The following is a 27,055-nucleotide window of genomic DNA, read 5'->3' as shown; positions in this document are numbered from 1 at the left end:
TGCCTGATCCTTTTATTCTCAGGGGTGATAACGCCTGCCAGACTCCTCTTTTGCTAATGAGAACAGATGCACATTCAGACAAGCTGAGCGTACATGTGGATGGAGTAGCTGGGAAGAATAGCGGTCAACCAAATCAGCATTTGGCCAACCAACGGCATCCCTTAAAGGGTAATTTACGAGTTTTATACCTACCAATGGTATCAGCCAACCAAACTCCTGATTATTGATTCCAATGATAAACGGGACCTTGTGGATTTCCTTGTCAGCCAACATCTCCTCTACTGGTTTAGGTATGAAGACGCCGTCCACACAGGCAGGTAGAGGTGTCAGGCCCTGCAGAAACAGGAGATGAGATATACAAAGCATAGACCCCATAGCGTATTTTCCGGTGTATAAGACGACCCCCCCAACTGTTGACTTATATGCCAGGAATATGCTGTCGAAAGAAAGAAATCAATATTCGCCTCCCGCGGGGCTGCTGCAGGCTGTCGCTCCCTCCTTCATGCCAACAGAGCATTGCTTTCTGAAAGCGGGGCTTAAATGACCAGCCTCCAGAAAGCTAATGCTCTAGCTCTAATTGGCTAACTCAGCACGGTGTCAGCCAATGAAAGCCGGCGCTGGGTTAACCAATCACAGCTGCTCTTACACTGCTGAGGTAAAGTGAAAGCTGCCCTGTGATTGGTTGTTATATATTATACTGCTGAGGTAACATGAAAGCTGCACTGTGATTGGTTGTTATATATTACAATACTGAGGTAACATGAAAGCTGCGCTGTGATTGGTTGTTATACATTATACTGCTGAGGTAACATGAAAGCTGCTCTGTGATTGGTTGTTGTATATTACAATACTGAGGTAACATGAAAGCTGCGCTGTGATTGGTTGGCACACTGTGTTACTATTAGACGGGTTTGATAGATGAGGCCCAAAATTCTTCCATCCAGCGCTGATTACATCCATCATCCATACTAGTTTTATCATACTGATTGATGGAAATGGGGAAGGTTTGATTGGGAAACCCTGAATTACAGTAATAAAAAGGGGAGGAACACCTGAGAAAACTCAGACCTCAAGGTTGGATTTTGGAAAGGCCGATTTTAATGAACCCAGAAAGAGGAGAGGAAGAATCCAATGGCTGGATGTTCTTAAGGACAGAAATGTCCAAGAAGGTTGAGAAATATTGTAAAATGAGATTAGAATCATAGAATAGTAGAGTTGGAATGGTCCTCCAGGGTCATCGGGTCCGACCCCCTACTCAGTGCAGGATTCACTAAATTATCCCAGACAGATATTTGTACAGCCTTTGTTTGAACACTTCCATTAAAGGAGAACTCACCCCCTTCTGTGAAGCCTGTTCCACTCATTGATCCCCCTCACTGTCTAATATCCAATCTGTGTCTCCTCCCTTTCAGTTTCATCCCATTGCTTCTAGTCTTTTCTTGTGCAGATGAGAATAGGGCTGATCCCTCTGCACTGTGACAGCCCTTCACATATATGTAGACCGCTATTAAGTCTCCTCTAAGCCTTCTCTTCTGCTAAACATTCCCAGATCCTTTAAACGTTCCTCAGTACAGTTAAAGTATGGATATAGGAGGCAGTATTATGGTTGTTATATACTTGTACATAGGGGGCAGTATTATAGTAGTTATATTCTTGTACATAGGGGGCAGTATTATAGTAGTTATATTCTTGTACACGGTAGCAGTATTATAGTAGTTATATTCTTGTACATAGGAGCAGTATTATAGTAGTTATATTCTTGTACATAGGAGCAGTATTATAGTAGTTATATTCTTGTACATAGGAGCAGTATTATAGTAGGTATATTCTTGTACATAGGAGCAGTATTATAGTAGTTATATTCTTGTACATAGGAGCAGTATTATAGTAGTTATATTCTTGTACATAGGAGCAGTATTATAGTAGTTATATTCTTGTACATAAGGGGCAATATTATAGTAGTTATATTCTTGTACATAGGAGCAGTATTATAATAGTTATATTCTTGTACATAGGGGTCAGTATTATAGTAGTTATATTCTTGTACATAGGGGTCAGTATTATAGTAGTTATATTCTTGTACATAGGAGGTAGTATTATAGTAGTTATATTCTTGTACATAGGAGGCAGTATTATAGTAGTTACATTCTTGTACATAGGAGGCAGTATTATAGTAGTTATATTCTTGTACATAGGAGCAGTATTATAGTAGTTATATTCTTGTACATAGGAGGCAGTATTATAGTAGTTATATTCTTGTACATAGGGGCAGTATTATAGTAGTTATATTCTTGTACATAGGGGGCAGTATTATAGTAGTTATATTCTTGTACATAGGGGGCAGTATTATAGTAGTTATATTCTTGTACATAGGGGGCAGTATTATAGTAGTTATATTCTTGTACATAGGAGCAGTATTATAGTAGTTATATTCTTGTACATAGGGGGCAGTATTATAGTAGTTATATTCTTGTACATAGGAGCAGTATTATAGTAGTTATATTCTTGTACATAGGGGGCAGTATTATAGTAGTTATATTCTTGTACATAGGGGACAGTATTATAGTAGTTCTATTCTTGTACATAAGGGGCAATATTATAGTAGTTATATTCTTGTACATAGGAGCAGTATTATAGTAGTTATATTCTTGTTCATAGGAGGCAGTATTATAGTAGTTATATTCTTGTACATAGGAGCAGTATTATAGTAGTTATATTCTTCTTCATAGGAGGCAGTATTATAGTAGTTATATTCTTGTACATAGGGGCAGTATTATAGTAGTTATATTCTTGTACATAGGGGGCAGTATTATAGTAGTTATATTATTGTACATAGGGGCAGTATTATAGTAGTTATATTATTGTACATAGGGGCAGTATTATAGTAGTTATATTCTTGTACATATAAGGCAGTATTATAGTAGTTATATTCTTGTACATAGGGGCAGTATTATAGTAGTTATATTCTTGTACATAGGGGGCAGTATTATAGTAGTTATATTATTGTACATAGGGGCAGTATTATAGTAGTTATATTCTTGTACATAGGGGGCAGTATTATAGTAGTTATATTCTTGTACATAGGGGGCAGTATTATAGTAGTTATATTCTTGTACATAGGGGACAGGATTATAGTAGTTATATTATTGTACATAGGGGCAGTATTATAGTAGTTATATTCTTGTACATAGGGGGCAGTATTATAGTAGTTATATTCTTGTATATAGGGGGCAGTATTATAGTAGTTATATTCTGGTACATAGGGGACAGTATTATAGTAGTTATATTCTTGTACATAGGGGGCAGTATTATAGTAGTTATATTATTGTACATAGGGGGCTGTATTATAGTAGTTATATTCTTGTACATAGGAGCAGTATTATAGTAGTTATATACTTGTACATAGGAGCAGTATTATAGTAGTTATATTCTTGTACATAGGAGGCAGTATTATAGTAGTTATATTCTTGTACATAGGAGGCAGTATTATAGTAGTTATATTCTTGTACATAGGAGCAGTATTATAGTAGTTACATTCTTGTACATAGGGGGCAGTATTATAGTAGTTATATTCTTGTACATAGGAGGTGGTATTATAATAGTTATATTCTTGTACATAGGGAAGCAGAAAATGGCTGATATTTAAAGGGCCACTCTCGCGTAAACACATTTTTCATCCATGCCCCGTCCACTCGCTTGCCTGTCACACTATAGAAGTCTCCACTGTTTTCTAGGCACTTCCATGCCGTGCAACCCTCCTGTTATTCACCATCTAGATCTAGATTTTTATTTTATTTACTTTTAGTTCCATCTCTATGCCAAGATGCAATTAGCCCAGCATTAGAATGGTATAGCATTCTACCTGCAGGGATGATGGATGCAGGCTTAATCAACTTTTCCTTCTCTATTCACCTAGATAAGCTAGAGCCCACAAGTATCCAGTCAGGAGGATGAGTTGTTATCTCCTCTATTATAACTTTGTGACAGGAGATGTGTGTTCAACACCAGTAACTGTGACAGAAGTGCATGTCTGCCCCTCAACACAGTTAATGTGGTAGATCCATGTTACAACATCACATAGGCTGTGAAACTGACTATAAAATGAATTCCTAACCCCAAGTAGATCTGAGGCTGTCAGAACTGGCATCACATGACCATCTGAGGGAGAAGAGGCCGGGAGCTTCAGAGAGAAAGGAATGAAATCAACCAAGGCAACATTAGCTTACTTATATAAAAACTGGGGGATAGCTACTTAATGAATGAAGAATCCCCCCCCAAAAAAACAACTAAAGTTTCCCTTTTAACAATGACACGAATCTATTGCAGCACCTGGAATCAGAGGGAGGCATATTAACTCTTTCCAATCCAATTTCCCTGTCACCCAAACACTCGCCAGTTGTTATTTATTTTGGCTAGAAAAGCACGTTGTGGATTCCTTGGAATTACTCAACAGAAACACAAGTTGACCCGCCGTCATGATTTTATTAGCAATTTTTTGAAAACGCAATTTGAGTTAATATGTATATTACACACATATAGTATTGTTATATGTATATTACACTATACAGGAGAGGGGTCTGACATCGGACCCCTCTCCTGCATAGTTTGATATACATCTACCATAGAGAGCTCTGATGACAGACCTCTCTTCTGCATAGTGTTAGAAACATGTGTCAGACCTCGCCCAACATAGGAGCTTTACAGGGAAATCTCAATGTCGGACGAGGTCCAACACTAAATTGGAAAGGGTTAATAAAGAGGAAGACTAGCCTAAAAGAAATTGAGCAATTTATGTAATTTGAAAACCAAAAATTGCTCTATGGAGCTTAGTTTTAAAGGTTTTACTACTGTAACATGACACAACACCTACCATTGCTTTGGCAATAACCATAAGCTCCTCCTCTGACTTCTTCTTCAGACAGTCGACTATTGAAGCCAAATCACAGCCCGATATCTCCGCTACTACCTGCAGCGCAAAACGGATAGTATACTCAGATTGTCAGGACTTGAACAGGGAACCTCCTGCACGCCAAGCAGTAGCCTTCTCATTGAGCTATCAGCGCTGTGGACAGTTCTCTTGCATGATTCTCAGCCTTGTTCCCTGATCCCAGTAACCTAGACTCTGCCTCCTGGTTCTGGTCCCGCCTCTGTTTCCTGATTAGGCTCATTGTAAAAGCCTGAATCTGCCACTGCACCAGCGTGTGATTATTGTGCTCCAATGCCTGTGTAAAGCTGTATCTCTTAACCTGCTCATCTCCTGTAAGCTATAACTACCTGCTGACGACTCCTGGCTGTCCTCCCGGATATGCTTTCTGCCTCAGCCATTTGTACTACAACCAAGATTTCCTGATAACTACTCCTGACTTTCCATCTGAGTACTCTTTCCGCTTCATCCATTTGTACCTCAAACGTAACTACCTGCTAACGACCTCTGGTTCCTCCTGACATCTTTTCATCTCTCTCAGTAATACCCCCTACCAGCCTGGATCCAGCGGGAAAGTCCCAGATTTTAGGTGCTGTCCTGCTTCCACTATATATGCCTCAGTTATGCTAAAACATCCAAGCAGCAAAAAGATGTGGGGAAGTTACACTTTAAAGTTTGTGAAGGTTGTTCAGCCATCCATTATTTCCTTAATTCTACTCATTAATATGTATACGCTGCTCAGCCAAACAGTAGTCATTTATATGGGGGTTAAAGGGGTTTTCAGGGCAAACATTCTTGATAACCTATCCTTACAATAGGTCATCAATAGCTGTTAGACAGGGATCCGTTGCTCGGGATCCCTGCTGATCAGCTGATATGAGCTTTTTGGCTGGCTGACAGCAGTTCTTAATGCTTGGCAGGGGTCCAGTTTGGTATTGAAGCGCTCTGTCATTGAAATGAATGGGAGAGAGCTGCAATACTGAACCAAACCACTGCCCAACAGACAGTTTTATGAGCTTTCCGGCCCGCTGACAGCAGCTCTTATCTGTTTGGCAGGAGTCTCGAGCAATGGACTTCTATTCCCCAAGAAAACCCCTTTAATGGACCATTAGCCGCCCTTACATCTTTATCAAGCAGTATTATCCTTCACCAGCTGAAAAATCCCACGACTGTTCCTCCTCCTGAAAAACAATGGGTGGAGTAGTCCTCCTCCTAGATAGAACACACTTACATTTTGGTTGTGGATGAGATCTTCAGACTTGCTGGTCATATAGTCTGGCATTGTTGCAGCTCCGCTCTGTGCGATGGCGCGGTGAAATAAACCTTTGGATAGGGGAGAAAGCGCCTAAAAGAGGAGACATTCGGGTTATACTCATCACAGCCCTTGGTTGGCTACATTTACTATTAGTCTTGATACAAGGTATGATATTCTGCATACGGCCCGAACCGCGACAGAACAGACCAACAGGACCGATTCCAATCATAGAACTACATGAAGGACTTGCTCTACAGGCATTATTATACTATATACTGTGGATAGGAAAGCTCCTTTATGAGGTCTGTCAGCAGACACAGGTGATAGGCGCTCCGTGTGAGAAAACACCAAACAGAACTTACCAGAGCCGAGGCGCTGATCGCTCCAGCGGATTCCCCAAATATAGTGACAGATGAGGGGTCACCACCGAATGCTGCAATATTTTCCTGTATCCAATGGAGGGCAGCAACTTGGTCCTTAAGCCCGTAATTGCCAGACGATTGGTTATCTGTGGTACTTAAATAAGAGGAAAAGGTTCGTTTTTTAGAATGATGGTGCCTGAAGCCCACGTCCATGTCCGATCACCAATTCACATATCAAATTGACCTATAAAAAAAATTACTTATTCTGACCATGTATTATCGTCCAGAGCTGCACTCAATATTCTGCTGGGGGAGTCACTGTGTACATACATTACTTATCCTGTACTGATCCTGAGTTACATCCTGTATTATACTCCAGAGCTGCACTCACTATTCTGCTGGTGGAGTCCCTGTGTACATACATTACTTATCCTGTACAGATCCTGAGTTATACCCTGTATTATACTCAGGAGCTGCACTCACTATTCTGCTGGTGGAGTCACTGTGGACATACATTACTTATCCTGTACTGATCCTGAGTTACATCGTGTATTATACCCCAGAGCTGCACTCACTATTCTGCTGGTGGAGTCACTGTGTACATACATTACTTATCCTGTACTGATCCTGAGTTACATCCTGTATTATACTCCAGAGCTGCACTCACTATTCTGCTGGTGGAGTCACTGTGTACATACATTACTTATCCTGTACTGATCCAGCGTTACATCCTGTATTATACCCCAGAGCTGCACTCACTATTCTGCTGGTGGAGTCACTGTGTACATACATTACTTATCATGTACTGATCCTGAGTTACATCCTGTATTATACTCCAGAGCTGCACTCACTATTCTGCTGGTGGAGTCACTGTGTACATACATTACTTATCCTGTACTGATCCAGAGTTACATCCTGTATTATACCCCAGAGCTGCACTCACTATTCTGCTGGTGGAGTCACTGTGTACATACATTACTTATCCTGTACTTATCCTCAGTTCCATCCTGTATTATACCCCAGAGCTGCACTCACTATTCTGCTGGTGGAGTCACTGTGTACATACATTACTTATCCTGTACTGATCCTGAGTTACATCCTGTATTATACTCCAGAGCTGCACTCACTATTCTGCTGGTGGAGTCACTGTGTACATACATTACTTATCCTGTACTGATCCTGAGTTATATCCTGTATTAAACTCCAAAGACATAACTCACAGAAAAAGAAGCCAATTATGCATCATCTGATAAACTGCCAGGACGGCTAATCACCATATTCCCTTGTAGCATGTAGAAAGCCAGATTGCAATATGAGGAAGCTAAATGTTCATGTGCAGACTAATGAGCAACCATTCGACTCAACCCAAATTAGCGTTGAGTGACTGCTGACAGGCATAGTCAGCACGTATGAACTGATAGCAATGATGCCAGCCACAGATAAGAGCGCCACACCATAATGGAGTACAAACCCTACTGGCAAAACAGTGGATTGCCCTGTATCAACATAGTGCACCACACTGGCATGACATCCTGGGATCCCCGAGCATCTATAGCACATTGCATGCAAAAACAAACATGATAAATGTGGGTGATAGTTTGCATTTTGGCCAAAACACGTAAGCTGACAGGCCACGTAAGTTTATCATGTGATGCATATTTGGCTTCTTTTTCTGTGAGTTATGTCTTTGTACATACTTTCTCTCACCTCTGATTTTATTTAGACATTAGTGAGATAGCATAGATTCTGATGTATGCGTGGTGGCATTTACACGACCAGTCAGCTTACGTGTTTTGGACAAAATGCAAACTAACACCCACATTTTTCAGTGTATTTTTGCATGCAGTGTGCTATAGATGCTGGGGGAGCCCAGGATGCCCTGCCTATGTGGCATACTGTGGTGATACAGGGCAATCCACTTCTTTGCTAGTAGTGGTTGCACTTCTGTATGTTGTGGCGCACTTATCTATGGCTAGCATCCTTGCTATCAGTTCATATGTGCAGACTATGCATGTCAGCAGTCTCTCCCCTCCTAATTTGGGTTGAGTCGACTGGTTGCTCATTAGTCTGTACATAAACATTTAGCTCCCTCACATTGCAATCTGGCTTTCTGCACCCTGCTAGGAAATATGGTAATTGAGCCTGCCCTGCAGTTTATCGGATGATGCACCAACCGGGGGCATGAGCAGTGAAAATACCTAGAGCGCACTGTGCTCTAAATACGGCCCCGTGTGTAAACTGTACAATGATGACCCTGGGTGGATATACACCATATATCATTGGAAGTATCTTTACCGTAAGAATCCTAGGACCCCCAACCTGTACTGAATGGACACAGCCACTACGTCCTCAAGAGCACTAAGTGCGGAGCCATCATACAAGCTTGCCGACCCGATGACCAGCGCTCCACCATGTATAAAGGTCATGACCTAAGGCAGAGTGGAAAAGATTAAAATTTAGATTTATGAGCAATATCATTTCTTGGTAACAAGCAGACAAACACTACAACTCCCAACATCCTCTAATCCTCGGCAGCCGTTAGGCAATGCTCAGGGCTTTAGTGTCACAACAGCCGGAGAGCTAAACATTACAGATCAACAATACTGATTAGAATAAGCATCACAGTACTAACCTCCAGCTTCAGGACCCTTACCGGTAGTTTGGATTTCGAGTCCCTCTTGGCTGGAGTAAACACATTGAGGTACAGGCAGTCTTCCGAGGACCGCGGCATCTTAAAGGAGGATTGGTAATATTGTACCATCATCTCGTCCAGTAAATCTTCCTGCAAACACCTAAAATCAATGATAAATGGCATCTTCTTCCGTGTTGCTGTAAGTAATGGTCTTGTAAATTTATACTTCGCTAAAGATGATTTACTGAGGTAGCAATCATTAACATGACAGAGGCATCATGGGAAGTCAATTTACAGCATTGTAGTGATCATAAATGTCAAGATAATGTTTGCTATATCTGTACATCATGGCTGCACCAAAAAAACAAGAGACTCACATGGAGGGATACTCCGAGGCATCTCTAATGGAGCTCCAGGGTTCAGGAGGTATTGGGTCCTCAAATCTCAGTGGTCCAAGTGGAGGTTTCGCGAAAGGGATGCCAAAAAATGCATTTACGGTTCTAGAGGTTTCCTTAACGGGCACTGTAATGCCTTGTAGATGTCCATATTTTGTGGTTACTAATGGCCTTTCATCATTTTGACCTATGGAGAAAAACATTTTTTCGGGCAATTCATTATTTAAAGTTAACATGTTCATTAATTTCCGTAGCAATACGGCTCCCCTACGTACAAGAATTAAACTACTACAACATAGCCCCCTATGTACAAGAATATAACTACTATAATACTACCCCTATGTACAACAATATAACTACTATAATACTGCCCCTATCTACAAGAATATAACTACTATAATACTGCCCCCTATGTACAAGAATATAACAACTATAATACTGCCCCCTATGTACAAGAATATAACTACTATAATACTGCCCCCTATGTACAAGAATATAACTACTATAATACTGCCCCCTATGTACAAGAATATAACTACTATAATACTGCCCCCTATGTACAAGAATATAACTACTATAATACTGCCCCCTATGTACAAGAATATAACTACTATAATACTGCCCCCCTATGTACAAAAATATAACTACTATAATACTGCCCCTATGTACAAGAATATAACTACTATAATACTGTTCCCTATATACAAGAATATAACTACTATAATATTGCCTTCTATGTACAAGTACTACTATAATACCGCGCCCTATGTACAAGAATATAACTACTCTAATAAAGCCCCTTATGTAAAAGTATATAACTACTATAATACTGCCTCTTATGTACAAGAATATAACTACTATAATACTGCCCCCTAACTACTATAATACTGCCCCCCTATGTACAACAATATAACTACTATAATACTGCCCCCCTATGTACAAGAATATAAGTACTATAATACTGTCCCCTATGTACAAGAATATCACTGCTATAATACTGCCCCTATGTACAAGAAGATAACTACTATAGTACTGCCCTCCTATGTACAAGAATATAACTACTATAATACTGTCCCCTATGTACAAGAATATCACTGCTATAATACTGCCCCTATGTACAAGAATATAACTACTATAGTACTGCCCCTATGTACAAGAATATAACTACTATAATACTGCTCCCTATGTACAAGAATATAACTAATATAATGCAGCCCCCTATGTACAAGGATATAACTACTATAATACTGCCTCCTATGTAGAAAAATATAACTACTATAATACTGCCCTCTATGCACATGAATATAGTTACTATAATACTGCCCCCCCCCCCTCATGCACAAGAAAATAAGTACTATAATACTGCCCCCTATGTACAAGAATATAACTACTATACTACTGCCTCCTATGTACAGGAATATAACTACTATAATACTGCTCCCTATGTACAATATAACTACTATAATGGTGCCCCCTATCTACAAGAATATAACTACTGTAATACGGCTTCCTATGTACAAGAATATAACTAATGTAATACTGCCTCCTATGTACAAGAATATAACTACTATAATACTGCCTCCTATGTACAAGAATAAAACTACTGTAAAACTGCCCTTATGTACAAGAATATACCTACTATAATGCTGCCCCCTACGTACAAGAATGTACCTACTATAATACTGCCTCCTATGTAGAAAAATATAACTACTATAATACTGCCCTCTATGTACATCAATATAGCTACTATAATACTGCTCCCTATGTACATGAATAAAACTACTATAATACTGCTCCCTATGCACAAGAATATAACTACTATAATAGTGCCGCCTATGTACAAGAATATAACTACTGTAATACTGCCTCCTATGTACAAGAATATAACTACTATAAAAATGCCCCCTATGTACAAGAATATAACTACTATAATACTGCCCCCTATGTACAAGAATATAACTACTATAATACTGCCCCTATGTACAAGAATATAACTACTATAATACTGCCCCCTATGTACAAGAATATAACTACTATAATACTGCCCCTTATGTACAAGCATATAACAACCCTAATACTGCCCCCTATGTACAAGCATATAACTACTACAATACTGCCCTTTATGTACAAGAATATAACTACTATAATACTGCCTCCTATGTACGAGAATATAACTACTATAATACTGCCCTCTATGTACAAGAATATAGCTACTATAATACTGCCACTATGTAAAAGAATATAACTACTATAATACTGCCCCCTATGTACAAGAATATAACTACTATAAAGCTGTCTCCTATGTACAAGAATATCACTACTATAATACTGCCTCTATGTACAAGAATATAACTACTATAATACTGCCCCCCTATGTACAAGAATATAATTACTATAATACAGCCTCCTATGTACAAGAATATAACTACTATAATATTGTCCCTATATACAAGAATATAACTACTATAATAAAGCCGCCTATGTACGAGAATATAACGACTATAATACTGCTCCTACGTACTAGAATATAACTACTATAATATAGCCCCCTATGTACAAGAATATAACTACTATAATACTACCCCCATATGTACAAGAATATAACTACTATAATACAGCCCCCTGTGTACAAGAAAATAACTAGTATAATACTGCCCCCTATGTACAAGAATATAACTACTATAATACAGCCTGCTATGTACAAGAATATAACTTCTATAATACTGCTCCTATATGCAAGAATATAACTACTATAATACAGCCTCCTATGTACAAGAATATAACTACTATAATACTGCCGCCCATGTACAAGAATATAACAACTTTAATACTGCCCCTATGTACAAAAATATAACTACTATAATACTGCCCTCTATGTACATGAATATAGCTACTATAATACTGCTCCCTATGTACATGAATATAACTACTATAATACTGCTCCTATGTACAAAAATATAACTACTATAATACTGCCCCCCTCATGCACAAGAATATAACTACTATAATACTGTCCCCTATGTACAAGAATAGATCTACTATGGTACTGCCCCTATGTATAAGAATAGAACTACTATAATACAGCCCCCTATGTACAAGAAAATAACTACTATAATACTGCCCCTATGTATGAGAATATAACTAGTATAATACAGCCTGCTATGTACAAGAATATAACTTCTATAATACTATCTCCTATGTACAAGAATATAACTACCATTACACTGCCCGTATGTACAAGAATATAACTACTATAATACTGCCCCCTATGTACAAGAATATAACTGCTATAATACCACCCCCTATGTACAAGAATATAACTACTATAATACTGCCCCCTATGTACAAGAATATAACTACGATAATACTGCCCCCTATGTACAATATAACTACTATAATACTGCCTCCTATGTACAAGAATATAACTGCTATAATACTGCCCCCTATGTACAAGAACATAACTACTGTAATACTGCCTCCTATGTACAAGAATATAACTACTATAATACTGCCCCCTTTGTACAATAATATTACTATAATACTGCCCCCTATGTACAAGAATATAACTACTATATTATTGTCCCTATGTACAAGAATATAACTAGTATAATACAGCCTGCTATGTACAAGAATATAACTACTATAATACTGCCTCATATGTGCAAGAATATAACTACTATAATATTGCCTCTATGTACAAGAATATAACTACTATAATACTGCCCCCCTATGTACAAGAATATAATTACTATAATACAGCCTCCTATGTACAAGAATATAACTACTATAATATTGTCCCCTATGTGCAAGAATATAACTACTATAATAAAGCCGCCTATGTACGAGAATATAACGACTATAATATTGCTCCTACGTACTAGAATATAACTACTATAATATAGCCCCCTATGTACAAGAATATAACTACTATAATTCTACCCCCATATGTACAAGAATATAACTACTATAATACAGCCCCCTATGTACAAGAAAATAACTAGTATAATACTGCCACTATCTATGAGAATATAACTACTATAATACAGCCTGCTATGTACAAGAATATAACTGCTATAATACTGCTCCTATATGCAAGAATATAACTACTATAATACAGCCTCCTATGTACAAGAATATAACTACTATAATACTGCCCCCCATGTACAAGAATATAACAACTTTAATACTGCCCCTATGTACAAAAATATAACTACTATAATACTGCCCTCTATGTACATGAATATAGCTACTATAATACTGCTCCCTATGTACATGAATATAACTACTATAATACTGCTCCTATGTACAAAAATATAACTACTATAATACTGCCCCCCTCATGCACAAGAATATAACTACTATAATACTGTCCCCTATGTACAAGAATAGATCTACTATAGTACTGCCCCTATGTATAAGAATAGAACTACTATAATACAGCCCCCTATGTACAAGAAAATAACTACTATAATACTGCCCCTATGTATGAGAATATAACTAGTATAATACAGCCTGCTATGTACAAGAATATAACTTCTATAATACTATCTCCTATGTACAAGAATATAACTACCATTATACTGCGCGTATGTACAAGAATATAACTACTATAATACTGCCCCCTATGTACAAGAATATAACTGCTATAATACCACCCCCTATGTACAAGAATATAACTACTATAATACTGCCCCCTATGTACAAGAATATAACTACGATAATACTGCCCCCTATGTACAATATAACTACTATAATACTGCCTCCTATGTACAAGAATATAACTGCTATAATACTGCCCCCTATGTACAAGAACATAACTACTGTAATACTGCCTCCTATGTACAAGAATATAACTACTGTAATACTGCCTCCTATATACAAGAATATAACTACTGTAATACTGCCCCTATGTACAGGAATATAACTACAATAATACTGCCCCCTTTGTACAATAATAATACTATAATACTGCCCCCTATGTACAAGAATATAACTACTATATTATTGTCCCTATGTACAAGAATATAACTAGTATAATACAGCCTGCTATGTACAAGAATATAACTACTATAATACTGCCTCATATGTGCAAGAATATAACTACTATAATACTGCTCCTATGTACAAGTATATAACTATTATAATACTGCTCCAATGTACAAGAGTATTACTACTATAATACTGACCCCTATGTAAATGAATATAACTACTATAATACTGCTCCTATGTACAAAAATATAACTACTATAATACTGCCTCCTATGTACAGGAATATAACTACTATAATACTGCTCCCTATGTACAATATAACTACTATAATACTGCCCTATGTACAGGAAAATAACTACTATAATACTGCCCCCTATGTACAAGAATATAACTACTGTAATACTGCCTCCTATATACAAGAATATAACTACTGTAATACTGCCCCTATGTACAGGAATATAACTACAATAATACTGCCCCCTATGTACAAGCATATAACTACTATAATACTGCCCCCTATGTACAAGCATATAACTACTATAATACTGCCCCCTTTGTACAAGAATATAAATAATATAATACTGCCCCCTATGTATAAGAATATACCTACTATAATACTGCCTCCTCTGTACAAGAACAGAACTACTATAATAGTGCCCCTATGTATAAGAATAGAACTACTATAATACAGCCCCCTATGTACAAGAATATAACTATTATAATACTGCCCCTATGTATGAGAATATAACTACTATAATACAGCCTGCTATGTACAAGAATATGACTACTATAATACTGCCTCCTATGTACAAGAATATAACTACTATAATACAGCCCCCTATGTACAAGAATATAACTACTATAATATTGTCCCTACGTACAAGAATATTACTACTATAATACAGCCCCCTATGTACAAGAATATAACTACTATAATACTGCCCCCTATGTACAAGAATATAACTACTATAATACTGCCCCCCCTCTGTACAAGAATATAACTACTATAATACTGCCCCGTATGTACAAGAATATAACTACTATAATACTGTCTCCTGTGTACAAGAATATAACTACTAAAATACTGCCCCCTATGTACAAGAATATAACTGCTATAATACTGCTCCCTATGTAAAAGAATATAACTACTATAATATTGCCCACTATGTACAAGAATATAACTACTATAATACTGCCTCCTATGTACAAGAATATAACTACTATAATACTGCCCCTTATGTACAAGAATATAACTGCTATATTACTGCTCCCTATGTTCAATATAACTACTATAATACTGCCCCCTATGTACAAGAATATAACTACTATAATACTGCGCCCTATGTACCAGAATATAACTACTATAATACTGCCCCGTATGTACAAGAATATAACTACTATAATACTGCCTCCTGTGTACAAGAATATAACTACTATAATACTGCCCCTATATAAAGGAATATAACTACTATAATACTGCCCCCTATGTACAAGAATATAACTTCTATAATACTGCCCCCTATGTACAAGAATATAACTACTATAATACTGCCCCCTATGTACAAGAATATAACTACTATAATACTGCCCCCTATGTACAAGAATATAACTACTATAATACTGCCCCCTATGTACAAGAATATAACTACTATAATACTGCCCTCTATGTACAAGAATATAACTACTATAATACTGCTCCCTAGGTACAATATAAATACTATAATACTGCCCCTATATAAAGGATATAACTACTATAATACTGCCCCCTATGTACAAGAATATAACTACTATAATACTGCCTCCTATGTACAAGAATATAACTACTATAATACTGCTTCCTATGTACAAGAATATAACTACTATAATACTACTTCCTATGTACAAGAATATAACTACTATAATACTGCCCCCTATATGCAAGAATATAACTACTATAATACTGCTTCCTATGTACAAGAATATAACTACTATAATACTGCCCCCTATATGCAAGAATATAACTACTATAATACTGCCTCCTATGTACAAGAATATAACTACTATAATACTGCCCCTTATGTACAAGAATATAACTGCTATATTACTGCTCCCTATGTTCAATATAACTACTATAATACTGCCCCCTATGTACAAGAATATAACTACTATAATACTGCCCCGTATGTACAAGAATATAACTACTATAATACTGCCTCCTGTGTACAAGAATATAACTACTATAATACTGCCCCTATATAAAGGAATATAACTACTATAATACTGCCCCCTATGTACAAGAATATAACTTCTATAATACTGCCCCCTATGTGCAAGAATATAACTACTATAATACTGCCCCCTATGTACAAGAATATAACTACTATAATACTGCCCCCTATGTACAAGAATATAACTACTATAATACTGCCCCCTATGTACAAGAATATAACTACTATAATACTGCCCTCTATTTACAAGAATATAACTACTATAATACTGCTCCCTAGGTACAATATAACTACTATAATACTGCCCCTATATAAAGGATATAACTACTATAATTCTGCCCCCTATGTACAAGAATATAACTACTATAATACTGCCTCCTATGTACAAGAATATAACTACTATAATACTGCTTCCTATGTACAAGAATATAACTACTATAATACTACTTCCTATGTACAAGAATATAACTACTATAATACTGCCCCCTATATGCAAGAATATAACTACTATAATACTGCCCCCTATGTACAAGAATATAACTACTATAATACTGCTCCCTATGTACAAGAATATAACTACTATAATACTGCTCCCTATGTACAAGAATATAACTACTATAATACTGCCCCCTATGTACAAGAATATAACTACTATAATACTGCCCCCTATATGCAAGAATATAACTACTATAATACTGCTCCCTATGTACAAGAATATAACTACTATAATACTGCTCCCTATGTACAAGAATATAACTACTATAATACTGCCTCCTATGTACAAGAATATAACTACTATAATACTGCTTCCTATGTACAAGAATATAACTACTATAATACTACTTCCTATGTACAAGAATATAACTACTATAATACTGCCCCCTATATGCAAGAATATAACTACTATAATACTGCCCCCTATGTACAAGAATATAACTACTATAATACTGCTGCTATGTACAAGAATATAACTACCATAATACTGCCCCCTGTGTACAAGAATATAACTACTATAATACTGCCCACTATGTACAAGAATATAACTACTATAATACTGCTGCTATGTACAAGAATATAACTACTATAATACTGCCCCCTGTGTACAAGAATATAACTACTATAATACTGCCCCCGATGTACAACAATATAACTACTATAATACTGCCTCCTATGTACAAGAATATAACTTCTATAATACTGCTCCTATGTACAAGACTATAACTACTATAATACTGCCTCCTGCATACAAGAATATAACTACTATAATACTGCTTCTATGTACAAGAATATAACTATTATAATACTGCTCCTATGTACAAGAACATAACTACTATAATACTGCCCCCTATGTACAAGAATATAACTACTATAATACTGCCCCCTATGTACAAGAATATAACTACTATAATACTGCCCCCTATGTACAACAATATAACTACTATAATACTGCTTCCTATGTACAAGAATATAACTACTATAATACTGCCCCCTATGTACAACAATATAACTACTATAATACTGCCCCCTATGTACAAAATGAAGACAGTATTTGCGCTGCTCTTTCTTGGTTCCTGTATACTTCCCATTACATCCTGTCTTCTGGTATCTGGCACCCCTGTACTTACCTCTTACGATCGCTGCTAGAACCACGGGGCCGAGGAGGAGAATGTGCGGCAGAATCCCCATGTCCGTGTGCTGCGGTCTCCGTGTGGAAGCTGTTCTTCTTCTGCTCCACAGTCTTTATTTTACTGGCTGTTCTGAGGTCACTGATAATAAATCGCTGGTTACTATGTAACAAATCACAGTGTGATTACAGCTCTGTCAGGGGCGGCCTTGCAATATCGCATTTAGACAGGACGACAGATTTCTAAACCATCTACACAAGTGCTGATGTCACTGCTAGGGCTTATACAGAGCGCTTAGACAGATCACTGCTGGCCTCCCGCTGAGAGGGGTCAGTGATCCAGCGGTGGCCTTTATGCTGGTTGTAAGTACGCACCCTTTGAACGTGCATTGTACGAGGGCCGTGCATGTAGACAATGTTTACTGCGTAAATCTGCTAGTGTGAGTGAAATTTGCGCAATAATCATCCCGTGTAAACGGTCCTTTAGCCAAGCTCCACCCTGTGATCTACATACAGCCTGGCTGCAGTCCATATAGCCTACAGGTAACTATTAGCGTCTCTAACCTCTGAGATCGGGAGTAAAAGTAACTGCATACAAGGCAAACTTCTGGGATTCCGCACCAATTACATTCATCCATGTCTTTTTCAAGAAGAATTACTAAAAGGGGAACCCCTGATATATATATATATTTACACACACAGGGGTTAGTCTCGCTAGGATAGCCATTGTGTACTTGTAAGGTGGTTGGCACATGTACAGGAACGCCATCCAAACTAGAACTGTCAGCCCGGTTTATTACACAATCGCAGCATGTACTGCAGACATTTAACCCCGAGCGCTCACATTAAAATATTGCTTTGATTTCAGATTTTTGATTCACGTCCTGTAAATATATTTGAGGCAGTAAACTGTAAAGTGAGTCATTAAAATGTAAATCATAGACTAAATAGGTCACACTGGATACATTTTAGAATTCCATACCAACCAGTGTTGGCAGTATAGATGTGGTGCGGCAAACATTTGCCTGTATGTGTCCACAGATCAATAAGGACAGGTATAAGGAGCCACCACTGCCCTCCGTATAAAGTGCATGGCTGCATATAATTAGTCAGGGCCACTGGTGAAGGCTCTGTGTTCAGTTGCTGCCTAATCAGCTTATACTGACCCGGGTCACCAACAAGTCCATAATGTGGACACATATAAAGTAGCCAAGTGTCTACAAGTTCAGAGTGGGAGATATGGATTCCACCTCACATAGTAATCGCGCCACTGAATGAGGCGCTGCGCTAAAAAGCTGAACTGCAGGGATGGATATGAGTTAGAAAGATGAAGAACCACCCCAACATGTTTGGCCAGACAGATTGGCATCCTCAGGGGTAACAACGGGGTTATAGATAAAACCGCCACAAACTCTTATCTCTATTAAATCAGAGCAAGAAATTGGCGATATCAAAATCTTCCGTAATTTTCAGTATTGGAGACGCCATTACAAAAAACCCCTCTAAGGGCTCCTGCACACTGGTGAGAGCGTTATCGGGATGAAATTGACGCCTCGATATCGCTCTCACAATCCTTCTTGAAGCCCCGAATGCGAGGCGTTTCCGCAGGGAAACAGCCTCCCATCCTAGCAGCAGTGCCAGCTACATTGAAATCAATGGGAGATGCTCGCGATCCTCTGCCACTGCTGGGTTAGCAGTGGCAGGGGACTCTCCGTAAAAAGAATTTGCGGAAGGGGCTTGAAACATAAGCCCTCCCTCCACCCCCCTGGAAATAATCAATAACTGTAGAAAAAAGAAATAAAAAAGAAGAATACATCACTTTAGTAGCACTGTCATCTATGGCGCGTCTTCTTTCAGGTCCCGGCACTCTTCTTCTGCTGCTCTTCTGGCCGGGGATTGAAAAATCCCTGCTTCCTGAAGCGCTGCCTCTGATTGGCTGAGTGCTGTGACCAATCAGAGGCGGCACTCAGCTGTCATTCAATGCTGAGCGCTGCCTTTGATTGATTGGCAGAGTGCTGTGACCAATCAGAGGCAGCGCTCAGCATTGAATGACAGCTGAGCATTGCCTCTGATTGGTTACAGCACTCAGCCAATCAGAGGCAGGGATGTTTCAATCCCCGGCCAGAAGAGCAGCAGAGGAAGACTGCCGCCACCTGCTAGAACATGAGAACAAGTCAAGAAAACAGTTCAGATGAAGACAGGACCCCAAAACCAATTAAACATCTGTACCAAATTAGCTCAGGAAAAGACAGGTACGTCAGCTAATTAATATATATAACACACACCTCGAGTCTGAATGTGCGACCCTACACCAATGATTTAGCCAGCACGGCTCTCCCTCTTCATGTTTATGAAAAGCATATAAGGCCAAAAAAATGGAACTAAGTACTTAGCTTCCAAAAACTTAAATAAGACACACAAAAGGCCAACATGATATGGACATTATAGTCCATAGCTATGGTACTTGGCCCTCGATAAGCAGTCTCCCAGCTCACCTACTCGGATTTTAGGCTGCTATTCATGTGGTAACTGTACATGTTGCTCAGTAGTTATGAATGCCTCCCAATTTTTAAACCCCCCAATCTATGAGATCAGTAAGTCTATTACCTGTAGGAGTAGGGCAGTGATATATTTAGGAAGCACCAGAGTACTATTCGTACTAATGCAGATACACCCAATGCCAGACAGATGAGTAACATCCATGGAGGAACCATAAAACGTATATGCTTAAATTTTGGGGGCGAACACAACTCTTCCTTGGCCCTCATCAAGGGAATTCGGACGCTGAGCTGTTAGAGGAGTCAAGGTGGATTTTTAATCTAAGAGGTAAAGCATATGAGACACTAAATGAGGGGTTTTCATTTGTAGCCTTTCTGTAAACAATATCTGTAAACGGGGTAGATTATTATTATTATTCTATCGCAGTTCATTTTGTTCATATTTCCCACGTTTCTTTTTTCCCACTCCTGACAGCACAAGTTAACATTTTTTTCATTCCATACGATCCTTTTCTTATAAAATTACCTACTAAATAACATAAGTAATAAATACCATGTGTGAGCGAATCCATGCTTTACTTCATGTTCTTCCCCACGCAGATGCGGACCTGGTGGGATTTGAAACCGGGCACCTCAGCGCTGCAGGGCAGCAATGTTGGCTGTTGCCCCGCTGTGCTGAACGTTCACCTCTTCACTGATTTCAAAAAGATTAAGTTTCCTTTAGGACTACTATGGGTTTTGGCTTTTTCCCCAGAGAACAGCAAAACGAGAACAGGAAACAATTGAACCGAAGTTGGCAGAGAAATGTATTCCATTCTGATATAGGAATTCTTATTGTTAATAATAAATAGCAAACACAATCACAGCCATAAATACACACGCCGTCCCGGTGCTCACTTATTGCTTTGGCGTTGTTCCCGGGACGCACAGAACTAGAACAATACTAACAAAGTATAAACAGCACCATCCAAAGTCTGCGATAGAGAGGCCAATTCTCCCTCGTAAAGAGGACGGACGAGGCTGGGAGACATAATATACTTACAATAGAAACAGACACTGCCAGGGTTCTCTTACAGAACACAAGAGACATCACAGCTACATAAAGCCGTAACTCCAGGAGACAGAAACACAACACTAACCTTACAGTCCTGTAACCTAGACATTGCACAACACACCGACACCATGAGGCAATTACTTGCCAAGAAGGAGCTCCTTGGTCGGCACGCCTCTCACCTCAGCCAAGATCATGTTGATAAAACTGCTGGCTGTCTCGGGGGAACCTCTTTGGAAAAAACAGGATTCATGATCGCCATACAGGATCAAGTCATAAACACAAAAAACTACAGAAAACACATCCTGAAAGACACGACATTCACCGAAGACATGTGAAGAAAATGTCAACTTCATCCACGGAGTGATGCGAGGCTCTTTTCCCATGAAAACACCTCAAATCAACGGGGCTTTCACATGGATAGCGAGGGCGATATCGGGCTGTAAATCACGGTCCGATGTGGCCCTTGCCAGTGTGAAGGAGACCCAAGAGTCGCATGTATAATGTTTCAGGTCCGGAGAGGCAGGCTCTCAAAGAGTATAACACGGACAGTGTAAGAAAAAGACACATACGCCCATCCAATTCACCAGTAGCTGCCGGTTTCTTTTTTGTTGAGAGGAAAGATGGGGTCTGTGACCATGACTGGATTTTAGGGAACTTAATAAGTGTTACGATCGTGTGGGTAAACTAAGAACGGGGCCCACACGATCCTGACGAAACTATTGATACACACGGGTTTCAAACAACTGGCCCTGTGCTACAGGAGAGGGTGACGCGGCCCTACCTTAGCGGGGACATCACCCCAATAAAGGGCGGCTCAGCAGTCTTCGGAACTGGGCCCTAGCTGATCCTAAGAACCATGCCACAGAACAGGATACATACCCATGCCACATGACAGGGACAGAATAACAAGACACACAGAGCAGAGAACACAGCATACAGCAGCCAAAATGCAACCACTAGTAACAGTTAATAAGCTATATAAAAATACCAGGTATTAGTTGACATTTTGTACAAAACATGGAAGCTAGCGCCCCACTTCATTGCTCCTGGTTATACCGCTAGTCCCTACACTAACCAGGAGTCCAACAGAACCAGATACAGTTCACACAGCAGGCTGCACAGGACAGGACACAGTTTACAGGTCACTCAGCAAGCTGACACAAAACTGAAAGAAAATAAACGTACAAACGGACATGAACCAGAGCACACTTCACACAGATGAAGCTCACAGCAAGTCTATGTGTCCTCATACAGGGGGGATAGACAGTCAGCCAGCAAGCTGGCATAGGGAACTGTGACAGGGATCAACCAACTGACACACAGAGCGAGACATAAGACGTTTGGAGGCGGCACCTGTAAAGGGGGAAGAAAAAGGGGAGCTGCAAGTGCTGCAGACCAGGACTACAGGTGTCCAAACCATCTTGGGGAAGCAGAGAGACAACAGACCTACATGCAAACACAGATCTGACTGGGAACAAACTAGATACATCCACACAGTAGGAGACCAGCCGCAGACTGACAGGAGCTGGGTTTATTTGTGCTGCAGACTAAAGGGGATTGGCTGCTGGAGGATACCACACCCAGCCAGCTCAATTAACACCAACCTGTGAAGCTGTGCTGCTAGGAACCTTACTACTACAGATCCCAGCAGCACACCCTGACAAACAGCCTTAGGCTGCATTCCCACGAACGTATATCGGATCGGTTTTCATGCCGAGCCGATATACGTCGTCCTCATGTGCAGGGGGGGAAGGATGGAAGAGCCAGGAACTGAGCTCCCGCCCTTCTCTGTCTCCTCTCTGCCCCTCTGCACTATTTGCAATGGGGAGAGGTGGAATGGGGGCGGGGCTAATTCTCGAAACTTAGCCCCGCCCACTTCCCACCTCCTTTCATTGCAAATAGTGCAGAGGGGCGGAGAGGAGGCAGAGAGGGGGCGGGAGCTCAGTTCCTGCTCCTGGCTCTTCCATACTCCCCCCCCCCTGCACATGAGGATGGCGTATATCGGCTCAGCATGAAAACCGAGCAGATATACGTTCGTGGGAATGCAGTCTTACACTGTTTTGTCCAAACCCTACAAGGATAAAGAACTGTATTATATTGGACAGAAGAATCAGCCATCATAGATTGTACATCGGGACAGACTTAAACTGTGTTCTTTACAATCTCCACCTTCAGAAGACTGAAAGTGAACCTGATGTTGCCCATGGAGAACTGGAACTTACTCTGAATACCAACAAATCAGTCCCTTCAGTTTTTGACCATGGTGATCCGAGGACCTGGTATCTAATGCCCAGCTTTACAGTACCACTTCACTAGCCATGCCCACAACCCATTTCTGGTAATCCTACACCCTGGAGCAGATCCTTAGCAATTCCAGTGCTGTTTCCTAGACAGTCCACCAGAATCACTAGAGAACAGCCTCTAGCTCGTTATGACAAGTAACTTTTTTTTTCTAGTGGAATTTGTTCTTGTTTTTTTTTTTGTTGGCATGTTTTTCCTTTTCTTCCTCTAGATTACAATTTGTTTCCTCTTTGGGCTTATAAATACCGAGACTTTATCTTGAGAGATTATTCATAGATTATAACATAAGGTTCACACCCCAAGAGACTACTTGGAGAACTTTTTCAACTAAATTGTTAATTATCCTTCTTGCTTGCTCATTGCCCTAACTAATTATCTCTTTCAGGCTTCCTCAGCACCAGCAATAATGGACACTCAGTAATTTCAGTTGTGATTCAGGACTTGACTAATTTTCCTTTCTTTCCAGATTGTACAGCAGACAGTTTGTTTAGTATGTGTATTGTGTTTTATGCTGAAAATCTAATTGCATAATGTAGCCTTTGAGGAGAAGTAGAATGTATAGACCCCATAGCAATTTGAGGCCTAGCGTTCCGCCCTAGCTCAATCTGTTGTCCAGGGGAAAATTATCAAATTCGTTCTTTAATATCAAGCTACCAGATCAAGCTGTCAACCAAAACCAACCTTCGGACTCGCAGAGGAAATGCCAAGGACAGCTGTTGTTTTAGTAAGGGGAAATCTGTAGTGGCCTGAATTGGCACTAAAGAATAGAAGTACTTTACCTGCAAGTTAAGAGCAACTGTTCTATCAGCTACCAGTTCATTTAACAAAGTTATGTTGGACTTAATTTAATAAAAGGAGGGAGTCAGGATAGGGAACTAAATAGTTAATGGTGATTAGGCAGTTCACAGTCGTAAATCACATAGCTGGAGCCGAGCTGTGACAAGCCCCAGAAGGAGGGGCTTTTCAGATCATTTTGAGTGGCGCAATTAGACATTATAACAGTGTTAGGAGACAGAAGTCAAGGGGAAGTATGTAGTGAGTCAGTTAGTTCAGTCAGAGTGGGGAGAGATGGAGAGTGACAGGCAATGGGGGTGTCCTGCTGTAATTAGAGACACGTTATGTAAACTTTCAAGAAATCCTGTGTGCAGTAGCTAATAAATCACCTCGAAGCTGAGAGAAACTGTTGGTTCTTCAAAGCCTTGCAGCTCTGCTTTCTACCAGAACACAGACACAAGCTCCAGACAAGCACCAGAGAATCTTCATAGGAATTTTGTGGGTACTGGAGAAAACTTGAGCACAGTATTTCATGGTGGGCAATTTACTGTTAGTTGGATGAAAGGGGTTTTCAGATTTTGTCAGTTCTCTCTCTATAGCCTCCCTTTAGCTCAGATGCTGCCTCCCTAGAGCTTGTTTATCTATGTATAAAGTGTTAAACTGTGTATATGCAATTTCTGGTGTTTAATATTATTGCAGACAACCACGTGCTTGAAAGTAAATGGTGTGCTTGTAATTTACTTACAAACAAGTGTTAGTCTTATTTTACTACCAAAAGCTTTTAATCCAGGCACTGACATCACAAAGACCTAATTCCATTAGTTGTCTAGATCCTGTTGTATACCTTCAATGGAGCGCAAGATTACAAAAAGCATGGGAACCTGTCAGGGTATAAGAGCACCATAAACTATTGATCCTTATATGTGCCGATTATCAGGTCTGAACTTTCCCCCAAACTCTCATTCGCCCGATATGCAGGCCATGTAAAGGGACCAACAATCGGCTAATTCTTTGGATTCAGTGAACATAAAGATGCTTGCTGATCATGGTACATTTCCTTAGGAATATGTACAACTGACCTATGGGGACTAACAATCAGACTAACAATCAATCGTCCCCATAAGCAGACTCTTGTCTTACGTATTCAGCATTCATTACATCTGTCTGAGAACCCCGCTTGTTTATAAAGGCCCCAAGTTTATAGGCTCATAGGGCTGAGATCATTGAGGTCAGGAGTGCGGTTTTTTTTCACGGGTACTGACCTTCGTATTCCCTTGCTCTCCACTTTGGAACCTGCCGTTTGGCTGATCTGTACACCGGAGTCATCTCTACATTCAGTGGTCAAGCACACACATTATGGACTCTTAGGGCCAGGACTACTGAGATCAAACTTAATATATACAACCTCCCAGTTAAAGAGTAACACATTCAGCTAACTTTTGACATGTCAGAGACATGGCATAAGTATTGATCAGTGAGGATTCTGCTGTTCAGACCCCTGCTGATCGCTAGCACGAGGGGGCTGCAGCACTCACCTGATCACTGTGCCCCTTGGTTGTTTTTGCTGCTTTTCAGCTCGTCACTTTGAGGGCATTTTCCCACGAGCGCATTTCGGCTAGCCATTTTCACTCTTGAACTCTTCTCTTCCTGTGCCAGTGGGTCGGAGGGCAACCTCCAAGTGTGCTGTCAGGATGGACCGAGTGACAAGAGGTTTAGTTTTTATGTACTTGTCCATGCCCTCATTCTTACATGGGAAAGACGAAAATGGCATTTAGACAGCGCATATTGGACTGTGGGGGATATAGAAAATAAGACCTTTGGTCGTGATTATCATTTCCCTATCTTCCTGTGATTTAGAATTCTTTTAGGGCTCATGTGCACAACTGTTTTTTCATGACGTGATACACAGTGCATGGAGTAAATGTGCATGTAGACACAGTTTGTTACGTCATTCTTACTCATGAACTGGCGGAATTCCGTAAGAAATCGGAGACAGCGAACATAACTAAGAAACAGACATAACTCATGACAAACAAATGC

General features: G+C 39.5%; 1 protein-coding gene across 2 annotated transcripts in view; it reads right to left on the bottom strand.

Moving 5' to 3' along the window:
* Window positions 1–22,026, bottom strand: part of LOC136582012 (fatty acyl-CoA hydrolase precursor, medium chain-like) — a 38,033-nt gene extending 16,007 nt beyond the window's left edge. Inside the window, exons 1-9 of one of the 2 annotated variants that reach the window (XM_066582743.1) lie at window positions 21,929–22,026; window positions 18,390–18,530; window positions 9,551–9,755; window positions 9,195–9,333; window positions 8,837–8,970; window positions 6,542–6,695; window positions 6,156–6,269; window positions 4,871–4,966; window positions 193–333 (exon numbers count right to left, since the gene is read on the bottom strand). In XM_066582743.1, coding sequence (XP_066438840.1) covers window positions 193–333; window positions 4,871–4,966; window positions 6,156–6,269; window positions 6,542–6,695; window positions 8,837–8,970; window positions 9,195–9,333; window positions 9,551–9,755; window positions 18,390–18,450 — 1,044 coding nt within the window. In that variant the 5' untranslated portion in view covers window positions 18,451–18,530; window positions 21,929–22,026. Of the gene's footprint in view, window positions 1–192; window positions 334–4,870; window positions 4,967–6,155; window positions 6,270–6,541; window positions 6,696–8,836; window positions 8,971–9,194; window positions 9,334–9,550; window positions 9,756–18,389; window positions 18,552–21,928 lie in introns of both variants that reach the window. The other variant, XM_066582744.1, reaches the window with a different exon arrangement.
* Between the last annotated feature and the right edge of the window lie 5,029 nt (window positions 22,027–27,055).

Source organism: Eleutherodactylus coqui, chromosome 11 (genome assembly GCF_035609145.1).
Source record: "Eleutherodactylus coqui strain aEleCoq1 chromosome 11, aEleCoq1.hap1, whole genome shotgun sequence".
In the NCBI taxonomy this organism is placed as follows: Eukaryota; Metazoa; Chordata; class Amphibia; order Anura; family Eleutherodactylidae; genus Eleutherodactylus; species Eleutherodactylus coqui.
This window is presented reverse-complemented; position numbering and strand designations above follow the sequence as displayed.